The sequence below is a fragment of the Neophocaena asiaeorientalis genome, unplaced genomic scaffold (assembly GCF_003031525.2).
Source record: "Neophocaena asiaeorientalis asiaeorientalis breed wild unplaced genomic scaffold, Neophocaena_asiaeorientalis_V1.1 scaffold329, whole genome shotgun sequence".
In the NCBI taxonomy this organism is placed as follows: Eukaryota; Metazoa; Chordata; class Mammalia; order Artiodactyla; family Phocoenidae; genus Neophocaena; species Neophocaena asiaeorientalis.
The window spans coordinates 388934-401874 of NW_020175082.1; the positions used below are offsets into that span (position 1 = coordinate 388934).

A 12941-nucleotide genomic window follows, 5' to 3' on the forward strand; every position below is an offset into this window, starting at 1 on the left:
CTGGACTTGATTAACTATTTCCTTTCCCATATTAGGGAAGTTTTTAACTATAATCCCACCAGACAAATACACAGCCATCATCGTCCTCAACGGTGAAAAACTGAAAGCATTTCCACAAAGATCAGGTTGCCCACTCTCACCACTCTTATTCAACAGAGTTTTGGAAGTTTTATCCACAGCAATCAGATAAGAAAAGAAAATAAAAGGAATCCAAATCGGAAAGAAGAAGTAAAGCTGTCATTGTTTGCAGATGACATGATACTATACATAGAGAATCCTAAAGATGCTACCAGAAAACTACTTGAGCTAATCAATGAAAAAAAAAAAAACAAAAATAAACAAATGGGACCTAATGAAACTTCAAAGCTTTTGCACAGCAAAGGAAACCATAACCAAGACCAAAAGACAACCCTCAGAATGGGAGAAAACATTTGCAAATGAAGCAACTGTCAAAGGATTAATCTCCAAAATTTACAAGCAGCTCATGCAGCTCAATATCAAATAAAAAAACAACCCAATGCAAAAATGGGCATAAGATCTAAATAGACATCTCACCAAAGAAGATATACAGATTGCCAACAAACACATGAAAGAATGCTCAACATCAGTGATCATTAGAGAAATGCAAATCAAAACTACAATTAGGTATCACCTCACACCAGTCAGAATGGCCATCATCAAAAAATGTACAAACAATAAAAGCTGGAGAGGGTGTGGAGAAAAGGGAACCCTCTTGCACTGTTGGTGGAAATGTGAATTGGTACAGCTACTATGGAGAACAGTATTGAGCTTCCTTAAAAAACTACAAATAGAAGTACCATATGACCCAGCAATCCCACTACTGGGCATATACTCTGAGAAAACCATAATTCAAAAAGAGTCATGTACCAAAATATTCATTGTAGCTCTATTTACAATAGCCCAGAGATGGAAACAACCTAAGTGTCCATCATCAGGTGAATGGATAAAGAAGATGTGGCACATATATACAATGGAATATTACTCAGCCATAAAAAGAAATGAAATTGAGCTATTTGTAATGATGTGGATAGACCTAGAGTCTGTCATACAGAGTGAAGTAAGTCAGAAAGAGAAAGACAAATACCGTATGCTAACACATATGTATGGAATTTAAGAAAAAGTAATGTCATGAAGAACCTAGGGGTAAGTCAGGAATAAAGACACAGACCTACTAGAGAATGGACTTGAGGATATGGGGATGGGGAAGGGTAAGCTGTGACAAAGCGAGAGAGAGAGGCATAGACATATATACACTACCAAACGTAAGGTAGATAGCTACTGGGAAGCAGCAGCATAGCACAGGGAGATCAGCTCGGTGCTTTGTGACCCCCTGGAGGGGTGGGATAGGGAGGTTCGGAGGGAGGGAGATGCAAGAGGGAAGAGATATGGGAACATATGTATATATATAACTGCTTCACTTTGTTATAAAGCAGAAACTAACACACCATTTTAAAGCAATTATACTCCAATAAAGATGTAAAAATAAATAAATAATAAAATTAAATTAATTTTCATTTTTCAGGTAATAATATTTGTTGTTTTGGAATCTTTGTGACTAACTTTCAAATTAATCTGAAGAATATATTATGTTTTTTCTCTTCCATCTGTATGATCAATAATAATAAACTCAAAACAATCATTATTGAACCCATAATCTATTTTAGGGAATATGCTCAGGGCTATAATATGGATTATTTCCTTTACGAGGTGACAATAGTGTTATTGTTTATGTTTTACTGATGATATAAGGGATACATACAGTGGCCATTTGTGGTGGAGCTAAAATTCCAAACAAAATAATCTGATTCCAATTCACTGTGTTATGATACCTTGTATACTTTTTATCTCTACTAGAGAGGTAAAGAGTCACAAAAGAAAGTGTAGGAAAATGACCTTTCATTGTGGATACTGTTGGTCACTTCAGTACACTGTCAAAAGTAGTTTGGGTAATAACATAGTAACATAAAAATTGCTGTGATACTTTGAAATATTTAAATGTATCCCTTATTGAGAAGATTTAATTCATTGTGTATATCAAAATTAAACTACTCAAATAAAACATTTCTGAGTCAGTTTCTTACGTTTTCTTGTTGCCCTCTCTGATCCTATATACTAATAATGAGCTGAAAGTATATTCCAGAAATATGAACAAACGATTTATGAACTTTTATAAAAACAATCAAAGAAATTTACTTGACAAAGACTCCAAAGAAATGTGTTTGAATTCCAAAACTCTGACAAAGTTAACGTCTCCGTAAGATTTGTCATAGTAATATTAAAATATAGATTATAGATTGCCTATATTTGAAGAAAGACAGAAGAATCAAGCTTCTTTAGTAAATTTAAAGTATAATCTGATTCTGTAAGTCTATATATACGTGTTACCTCCTTGAAGAAGAGTTAGGATGTGTTCAGACTCTTTCTACTTCATATATTTCTGAAGCACTTTAATTATTTTATCATAAATATATAACACTTTAAAAAGATAAATTGGAAGAAATGGTAGCACAAAAGATTTTCTTTGAAATTTAGATTTCCTTGCAAAGTGCAAAAATATGCCAATGTGTAGAGCATATACCATAGAAATAATAATTTTACGGGTTTTTAAAACATCTTTATTGGAGTATAATTGCTTTACAATGGTGTGTTAGTTTCTGCTGTATAAAAAAGTGAATCAGCTATACATATACATATATACCCATATCTTCTCCCTCTTGCATCTCCCTCCCACCCTCCCTATCCCACCCCTCTAGGTGTTCACAAAGCACTGAGCTGATCTCCTTGTGCTATGTGGCTGCTTCCCACTAACTAGCTATTTTACATTTGGTAGTGTATATATGTACATGCCACTCTCTCACTTCATCCCAGCTTAACCTTCTGCCTCCCCCTATCCTCAAGTCCATTCTCTACAACTGCATCTTTATTCCTGTCCTGCCCCTAGGCTCTTCAGAACCTTTTTTATTATATTATTTTTTAGATTCCATACATATGTGTTAGCATACAGTATTTGTTTTTCTCTTTCTTCACTCTGTATGACAGACTCTAGGGCCATGAACCTCACTACAAATAATTCAATTTTGTTTCTTTTTATGGCTGAGTAATATTCCATTGTATATATGTGCCACATCTTCTTTGTCCATTCATCTGTCCGTGGACATTAAGGTTGCTTCCATGTCCTGGCTATTGTAAATAGTGCTACAATGAACATTGTGGTACATAAATCTTTTTGAATTATGGTTTCCTCAGGGTATGTGCCCAGTAGTAGGTTTGCTGGGTCATATGGTAGTTCTATTTTTAGTTTTTCAAGAAGTCTCCATACTGTTCTCCATAGTGACTGTATCAATTTACATTCCCACCAACAGTGCAAGAGGGTTCCCTTTTGTCCACACCCTGTCCAGAATTTATTGTTTGTAGATTTTTTATCGATGGCCATTCTGAATGCTGTAAGGTGATACCTCATTGCAGTTTTGATTTGCATTTCTCTAATGATTAATGATGTTGAGCATTCTTTCATGTGTTTGTTGGTAGTCTGTATATCTTCTTTGGAGAAATGTCTATTCAGGTCTTCTGCCATTTTTGGATTGGGTTGTTTGTTCTTTTGATATTGAGCTGCATTAGCTGCTTGTATATTTTGGAGATTAATCCTTTGACAGTTGCTTCATTTGCAAAATTTTCTCCCATTCTGAGAGTTGTCTTTTGGTCTTGTTTATGGTTTCCTTTGCTGTGCAAAAGCTTTGAAGTTTCATTAGTTCCCATTTGTTTATATTTGTTTTTATTTCCACTTCACTAGGAGGTGAGTCAAAACGAGTCTTGCTGTGATTTATGTCATAGAGTGTTCTGCCTGTTTTCCTCTAAGAGTTTTATAGTGTCTGGCCTTACATTTAGATCTTTAATCCATTTTGAGTTTATTTTTATGTAGGGTGTCAGGGAGTGTTCTAATTTCATTCTTTTACATGTAGCTGTCCAGTTTTCCCAGCACCATTTATTGATGAGGCTGTCTTTTATCTACTGTATATTCTTGCCTCATTTATCAAAAATAAGATGACCATATGTACATGGGATTATCTCTGGACTCTTTTCCTGTTCCATTGATCTATATTTCTGTTTTTGTGCCAGTACCATACCGTCTTGATTACTGTAGCTTTGTAGTATAGTCTGAAGTCCAGGAGTCTGATTCCTCCGGCTCTGGTTTTCTTTCTCAAGATTTCTTTGGCTATTTAGGTTCTATTGTGTTTCCATACAAATTGTGAAATTTCTTGTTCTAGTTCTGTGAAAAATGCCAGTGGTAGTTTGACAGGGATTGCATTGAATCTGTAGATTGTTTTGGGTAATAGAGTCCTTTTCACAGTGTTGATTCTTCCAATACAAGAACATGGTATATCTCTCCATCTGTTTATATCATCTTTAATTTCTTTCATCAGTATCTTATAGTTTTCAACATACAGGTCTTTTGTCTCCTTAGGTAGGTTTATTCCTAAGCATTTAATACTTTTTCTTGCAATGGTAAATGGGACTGTTTCCTTAATTTCTCTTTCAGATTTTTCATCATTAGTGTATAGGAATGCCAGAGATTACTGTGCATTAATTTTGTATCCTGCTACTTTACCAAATTCATTGATTAGTTCTAGTAGTTTTCTGGTAGCATCTTTAGGATTCTCTGTGTATAGATAGTATCATGTCATCTGCAAACAGTGACAGCTCTACTTCTTCTTTTCCAATTTGGATTTCTTTTGCTTCTCTGGTTGCTCTGGCCAAAACTCCCAAAACTATGTTGAATAATAGTGGTGAGAGTGGGCAACCTTGTCTTGTTCGTAATCTTACAGGAAATGGTTTCAGTTTTTCACCATTGAGAATAATGTTGGCTGTGCATTTATCATATATGGCCTTTATTATGATGAGGTAAGTTCCCTCTGTGCCTACTTTCTGGAAGGTTTTTATCATAAAGCAGGGTAGAATTTTGTCAAAAGCTCTTTCTGCATCTATTGAGATGATTGTATGTTTTTTCTCCTTCAATTTGTTCATATGGTTTATCACATTGATTGATTTTTGTGTGTGGAAGAATCCTTGCATTCCTGGGATAGGCCCCACTTGATCATGGTGTCTGAACCTTTTAATGTGCTGTTGGATTGTTTGTTAGTATTTTCTTGAGGATTTTTGCATCTATGTTCATCAGTGATATTGGCCTGAGGTTTTCTTTCTTTGTGACATCTTTTTCTGGTTTTGATATCAGGGTGATGATGGCCTCATGGAATGAGTCTGGGAATGTTCCTCCCTCTGCTATATTTGGAAGAGTTTGAGAAGGATAGGTGTTAGCTCTTCTCTAAACGTTTGATAGAATTCTCTTTTGAAGCCATCTGGTCATGAGCTTTTGTTTGCTGGGAGATTTTTAATCACAGTCTCAATTTTAGTGCTTGTAATCGGTCTGTTTATATTTTCTATTTCTTCCTGCTTCAGTCTTGGAATGTTGTGCTTTTCTAACAATTTGTCCATTTCTTCCATGTTGTCCATTTTTTGGGCATATAGTTGCTTGTAGTAATCTCTCATGATCCTTTGTATTTCTGCAGTATCAGTTGTTACTTCTCCTTTGTCGTTTCTAATTCTATTGATTTGACACTTCTCCCATTTTTCTTGATGAGTCTGGCTAATGGTTTATCAATTTTGTTTATCTTCTCAAAGAACCAGATTTTAGTTTTATTGATCTTTGCTATTGTTTCTTTCAGTGCTTTTTCATTTATTTCTGATCTGATCTTTATTATTTCTTTCCTTCAGATAACTTTAGGGAGGGGTTGTTCTTCTTTCACTAATTGCTTTAGGTGTAAGGTTAGATTGTTTATTTGAGATATTTCTTGTTTGTTGAGGTAGGATTGTATTGCTATAAACTTCTTTCTTAGAAATGCTTTTGCTGCATCCAATAGGTTTTGGGTCGTTGTGTTTTCATTGTCATTTCTTGCTAGGTATTTTTTGATTTCCTTTTGATTTCTTCAGTGATCTCTTGGTTATTTAGTAGTGTATTGTTTAGCCTCCATGTGTCTGTATTTGTTACAGATTTTTTCCTGTAGTTGATATCTAGTCTCATAGCATTCTAGTTGGAAAAGATACTTGATACATATACAATTGTCTTAAATTTACCAAGTCTTGATTTGTGACCCAAGATATGATCTATCTAGGAGAATGTTCCATGAGGCCTTGAGAAGAAAGTGTATTCTGTTGTTTTGGGATGAAGTGTCCTATAAATATCATTTAAGTCCATGTTGTTTAATGTATCATTTAAAGCTTGTGTTTCCTTATTTATTTTCATTTTGGATGATCTGACAATTTGTGAAAGTGGGGTGTTAAAATCCCCTACTCTGATTGTGTTACTGTTGATTTCCCCTTTTATGGCTGTTAGCATGTGCCTTATGTATTGAGGTGCTCCTATGTTGGGTGCATAAATATTTACTTTTGTGATATCTTCGTCTTGGATTGATCCCTTGATCAATATGTGGTGTACTTCTTTGTGTCTTGTAATAGTCTTTGTTTTAAAGTCTATTTTGTCTGATATGAGAATTGCTACTCCAGCTTTCTTTTGATTTCCATTTGCATGGAATATCGTTTTCCATCCCCTCACTTTCAGTCTTTCTGTGTCCCTAGGTCTGAAATGGGTCTGTTGTAGAGAGCATATATATAGGTCTTGTTTTTTTTATCCATTCAGCCAATCTATGTCTTTTACTTGGAGTATTGAATCCATTTACATTAAGGTTCTTATTGATATGTGTGTTCCTATTACAATTTTCTTAATTGTTTTCGTTTGTTATTGTAGGTCTTTTCCTTCTCTTGTGTTTCCTGCCTAGAGAAGTTACTTTAGCATTTGCTGTAAAGCTGGTTTGGTAGTGCTGAATTCTTTTAACTTTTGCTTGTCTGTAAAAGTTTATATTTCTCCATCAAATCTGAATGAGATCCTTGCTGGGTAGAGTAATCTTTATTATAGCTTTTTCCCTTTCATCACTTTAAATATGTCCTGTCACTCCCTTCTGGCTTGCAAAGTTCCTGCTGGAAGATCAGCTGTTAAGCTTATGGGGATTCCCTTATATGTTATTTGTTGCTTTCTCCTTGCTGCTTTTAATATTTTTTCTTTGTATTTAATTTTTGATGGTTTGATTAATATGTGTCTTGGTTTGTTTCTCCTTGGATTTATCCTGTATGTGGCTCTCTGTGCTTCCTGGACTTGATTGACTATTTCCTTTCCCATATTAAGGAAGTTTTCAACTATAATCTCTTCAAATATTTTCTTAGTCCCTTTCTTTTTCTCTTCTGTTTCTGAGACCCCTATAATTTGAATCTTGGTGCGTTTAATGTTTTCCCAGAAGTCTCTAAGCCTGTCCTCAGTTCTTTTCATTCTTTTTCATTATCTGCTCTGTAGAAGTTATTTCCACTATTTTATCTTCCAGGTCATTTATCCGTTCTTCTGCCTCAGTTATTCTGCTTTTGTTTCCTTCTAGAGAATTTTTAATTTCATTTATTGTGTTGTTCATCATTGTTTGCTCTTTAGTTCTTCTAGATCCTTGTTAAATGTTTCTTGTATTTTTTCTGTTCTATTTCCAAGATTTTGGATCATCTTTACTATCATTTCTCTGAATTCTTTTTCAGGTAGACTGCCTATTTCCTGTTTACTTGTTTGGTCTGGTGGGATTTTACCTTGCTCCTACAACTGCTGTGTGTTTCTCTGTCTTCTCATTTTGATTAACTTACTGGCTGCAAGTTTGTAGTTCCCGTTGTTTTTGGTGTCTTCCCCCAGTGCCTAAGGTTGCTTCAGGGGGTTGTGTGGGCTTTCTGGTGGGGGGGCCTAGTGCCTGTGTTCTAGTGGATGAAGCTGGATCTTGTCTTTCTGGTGGGCATGTCTACGTCTGGTGGTGTGTTTTGGGGTGTCTGTGACCTTATTATGATTTTAGGCAGCCTCTCTGGTAATGGGTAGCCTCTCTGCTAATGGGTGAGGTTGTTTTACTGTCTTGCTAGTTGTTTGGCATAGGGTGTTTAGCACTGTAGCTTGCTGGTCGTTGAGTGGAGCTGGGCCTTAGCATTGAGCTGGAGATCTCTGGGAGAGCTTTCAACGTTTGATATTATGTGGAGCCAGTAGTTCTCTGATGGATCAGTGTCCTGAACTTGGCTTTCCCACCTCAGAGGCACAGGCCTGACTCCCAGCCGGAGCACCAAGACCCAGTCACATGGCTCAGATGAAAAGGGACAAAGAAAGAAATAAAGAAAAGAAAATAGTATAGAATAGAAAAAAATAAAATAAAAAGTAAAATATTGTTAAAACAAAAAAAAGTTTTTAATTATTACAAAAAATGTATAAAGTAATAAAAGAAAAAAAAAAGGACAGACAAAACCCTAGTACAAATGGTAAAAACAAAACTATACAGACTATATCACACAAAGAGGCATACACATACACAATCACAAAAAGACGATAAGGAAAAAGAAAAAAAAATATATATATATACATATATATAAAGAAAAAGGAAGAGAGCAACCAAATCAATAAAGAAATCTACCAATGATAATAAATTCTAAATACTAAACTAAGATAAACATAAAACCAGAAACAAATTGGATGCAGAATGTAAACCCCAAGTCTACAGCTCCTCCCAAAGTCCACTGCTTAAATTTTGGGATGATTTGTTGTCTCTTCAGGTATTCCAGAGATGCAGGTTACATCAAGTTGATTTTGGAGTTTTTATTCCCTGCTCCTAAGGCTGCTGGGAGAAATTTCCCTTTCGCTGCTTTGTTCGCACAGCTCCTGGGGTTCAGCTTTGGACTTAACCCTGCCTCTGCATGTAGGTTCCCTGAGTGTGCCTGTTCTTTGCTCAGACAGGACAGGGTTAAAGTAGCAGCTGATTAGGGGGCTCTGGCTTAGTCCAGGGGGAGGGAGGGTTACAGAAAGCGGGGCAACCCTGCAGCTGCAGGGGCCATCTTAACGTTGCAACAGCCTGAGGCGTGCTGTGTGTTCTCCCAGGGAAGTTGTCCCTGGATCACGGGGCCCTGGCAGTGATGGGCTGCAGAGGCTACCAGGAGGGGAGGTGTGGATAGTGGATAGCTTGAGCACAGGCTTCTTGGTGGCTGCAGCAGCAGCCTTCACGTTTCATGCCAGTCTCTGGTGTCAGTGTTGATAGCCACAGCTCACGGCCGTCTTTGGATCTCGTTTAGGCAGTGCTCTGAATCCCCTCCCCTCACACACCCCAAAACAGTGGTCTCTTGTGTCTTAGGCAGTTCCAGACTTTTTCCGGCACTCCCTCCCAGCTAGCTGTGGTGCACTAGCCCCCTTCAGGCACTGTTTGCGCAGCCAACCCCTGTTATCTCCCTGGGTCTGACCTCCAAAGCCTGAGCCTCAGCTCCCAGCCCCCACCCACACTGACAGGTGAGCAGTCGAGCCTCTCAGGCTGTTGAGTGCCGGTCAGCACCGATCCTCTGTGTGGGAATCTCTCTGCTTTGCCCTCTGCACCCCTGTTGCTGTGCTCTCCTCCATGGCTCCAAAGCTTCCCCCCTGCCACCCCCATCTCCACCAGTGAAGGGGCTTCTTAATGTGTGGAAACTTTTCCTCCTTCACAGCTCCCTTGCAGAGGTGCAGGTCCTCTCCCTATTGTTTTGTCTCTGGTTTTTCTTTTTCTTTTGCCTTACCAGGTACATGGGGAGTTTCTTGCCTTTTGGGAAGTCTTAGGTCTTAAGCCGGCGTTAATAAGTGTTGTGTAGGAGTTGTTCCACATGTAGATGTATTTCGGATGTATCTGTGTGGGGGAAGGTGATCTCCACGTCTTACTCCTCCGCCATCTTGAAGGTCTCTGAGATAATAGTTTTAAAGGATTATTCTATGCTACTGATGGTGACAAGACTAAAATGGATTGAATAGTTCTTATATAAAGTACATTGTATTTTCAAATTAGTGTATCTAGCAGGAGTGAGAGTCACACAATACACTTATGATTTTTTCTACACTAATTTCTACATTAATTTTCCTCAAAATTAAGACATAAAGCATTAATAGAAGCACAAATTTATTATAAAGTAAAATGCAAAATTTCTATGAATTTTTAAGATAAAACAACAAACTTCAAAGAAAATCCAAGTTTACTGTATCTGCTTCAGGCTCTATCTTTAACTCGCTTGATGGTTGAGTATATCTCCCCTTCTCTTAGGTATATTTTATGGTGAATCAAAAGAAAGCCAAAATAGAAGTGGATTAAATTCATCAATCAAAAGACATAAAGTAGGTGAATAGATTTTTTTTTAAAAAGACCCAATTTTATGCTGTCTATGAGAGACTCAACTTCGAATTAAGGACGTACATAGGTTGAAAATGAAGGAATGGATAGAAAGATACTCCATGAAAATGGTAACCAAAAGAGAGAAGGCAAGGGCAGCTATACCTAGACAAAATAAACTTTAAGTCAAAAATGTCATAACAGGGCTTCCCTGGTGGCGCAGTGGTTGAGAGTCCGCCTGCCAATTCAGGGGACACGGGTTTGTGCCCCAGTCCGGGAAGATCCCACATGCCACGGAGTGGCTAGGCCCGTGAGCCATGGCTGCTGAGCCTGCACGTCTGGAGCCTATGCTCCGCAACGGGAGAGGCCACAACAGTGAGAGGCCTGTGTACTGCAAAAAAAAAGTCACAACAGACAAAGGTCATTACATAATAAAAGGGTCAATTTATGTGAGATATATCATTTTATATAATTATATATATATATATATATTTTTTTTTAGCTTGTCATTTGCAACATTGATGAACCTGAAGGATGTTATGCTAGGTGAAATAAGCCAGACACAGAAAGAGAAAAACTACATCATCTCACTTATATGTAGAATTTTTAATGCTGAATACATAGAAGCAGAGTTTTAGAACAGTGGTTAACAGAGGTGGAGAGGTAAAGGGAATGGGGAGATATTATTGGTCACAGGGTACAAAGTTGCATTACATAGGATGAATATGTGTAGAGATCTCATATATTGTATGATGACTATAATAAATACTTCACTGAATGCTGGAAATTTGCTAAAAGGGTAAATTTCAAGTGCACTGATCACACCCCAAAAAATATGGTAACTATGTGACATCATGATATGCTATCATGCTTGACTGTAGTAATTATTTCACTGTGTATATGTGTATCAAATCATCATGTTGTACACCTTAAATACAATTTTTATTAAAAAGAACAAAAATTTTAAAGGGTCAATGCAACAGGATGACATAATAATTATAAATATGTATAGACCAAGCATCAAAGAACCTAAGCATTTTTTTTTGTGTGGTACGCGGGCCTCTCACCATTGTGGCCTCTCCCGTTGTGGAGCACAGGCTCTGGACACGCAGGCCCAGCGGCCATGGCTCACAGGCCCAGTCACTCTGCGGCATGTGAGATCTTCCCAGACCGGGGCACGAACCCATGTCCCCTGCATCGGCAGGCAGACTCTCAACCACTGCGCCACCAGGGAAGCGCCCTAAGCATATTTTTTTAATTGACATATCTGAAGGGAGAAATAGACATCAAAACAATAGTATTAGAAGGCTTCACTACCCACTTTCAATAATGAATAGATCACCCAGGCCGAAAATAAATAAGGAAACAGCAAATTTGAGTAATGCTCTAGACCAAATGGAACCTAATTGACATATACAGAACATTCCATTCAATAGCAACAGAATATATATTCTTTTCAAGCATACATGGAACATTCTCTAGGATAGATCACATGCTGAGTCACAAAACAAGTCTCATTAAATGTAAGAAGATTGACATCATTCTGAGTATCTTTTCTGAACACAATGGAAAAAAAATCAATAACAAAAATAAATCAAAACTCACAAACAAATGGAAATGAACACACTGTTGAGTGATCATTAGGTCAAAGAAATCAAAAAGGAAATTAGAAAATATCATGAGAAAAATGAAAACACAATATACCAAAAGTTATGGTATATTGTAAACTACTGTACTATTTTTTTGGGGTGTGATCAGCACTAAGAGGGAAAATTATAATGGTAAGACAACATTTTTAAAAAGAAGAAAAATCTCAAATGACCTAGGTTTATACCTCAAGGAACTAGGAAAAGAACAACAAGCTAAGCACAAGTTAATGGAAGGAAGGAAATAATAATTAAAATTAAATAAAAATTAGAGCAGAAATAAATGGAATAGAGACTAGGAATACAATAGAAAGAAACTGGCAAAGCTAAGAGTTGGGTTTTTTTAAATATAAATAAAATTGACAAAAGTTTAGCTAGACTAAGCAGAAAAATGACTCAAATAAATAAAATCAGAAATGAAAGAGCAGACATTACAACTGAAGTCACAGAAATAAAAAATATTATAAGAGGCTATTACAAACAATTGGACTCCAACAAATTGGACAACTTAGAATAAATGAATAAACTCCTAGAAAGTTACAACCTACCAAGAATGAATCAGGAAGACATAGAAAGTCTGCACAGAACAATAACAAATAAGGCGATTGAATCACACACACTCACACACACACAGAAAGGGACACAGGGAAATGGGGCTAATGGATATGTTTATTACCTTGATTGTTTTGATGATAAAATGAGTATATACATATGTTGAAACACAGCAAATTGCTTATATTAATTATGTGCAGTTTTTTGTATACCAGTTATACCTCAGTAAAGCTGCAGGGAAAAAGACATAGTAACAACAACTGAGACTTTCTCAAGAGGTAACAAGAAGTGTTGAAAGAGAAATAAAAAGTAAATGCCCCCAGGTGGAAGACTCACTTCTCTCCCCACTTGCACAGTGGAGCAGTGCCTTGCCCGAGAGGCCATCGAAGAGGCTGAAGCCTTACTTGTATCAAAGTGGGCTTCTGGAGCTGAACCTGTGGCCCCAACCTGACTCTGCCAAGATGGTGGAGAAGTAGGAGGACATGGA

General features: G+C 37.0%; 1 protein-coding gene across 4 annotated transcripts in view; it reads left to right on the plus strand.

The window, feature by feature from the left end:
• The window catches only part of CPNE8 (copine 8), a 303498-nt gene that overhangs the window by 265224 nt on the left and 25333 nt on the right, over positions 1-12941 (plus strand). The window contains exon 18 of one of the 4 annotated variants that reach the window (XM_024764162.1): positions 10191-10261. The exons of the other annotated variants lie outside the window; for them this stretch is intronic. Coding sequence (XP_024619930.1) covers positions 10191-10206 — 16 coding nt within the window. The 3' untranslated portion in view covers positions 10207-10261. Of the gene's footprint in view, positions 1-10190; positions 10262-12941 lie in introns of those variants that run through there. 4 annotated transcript variants of the gene reach the window in all.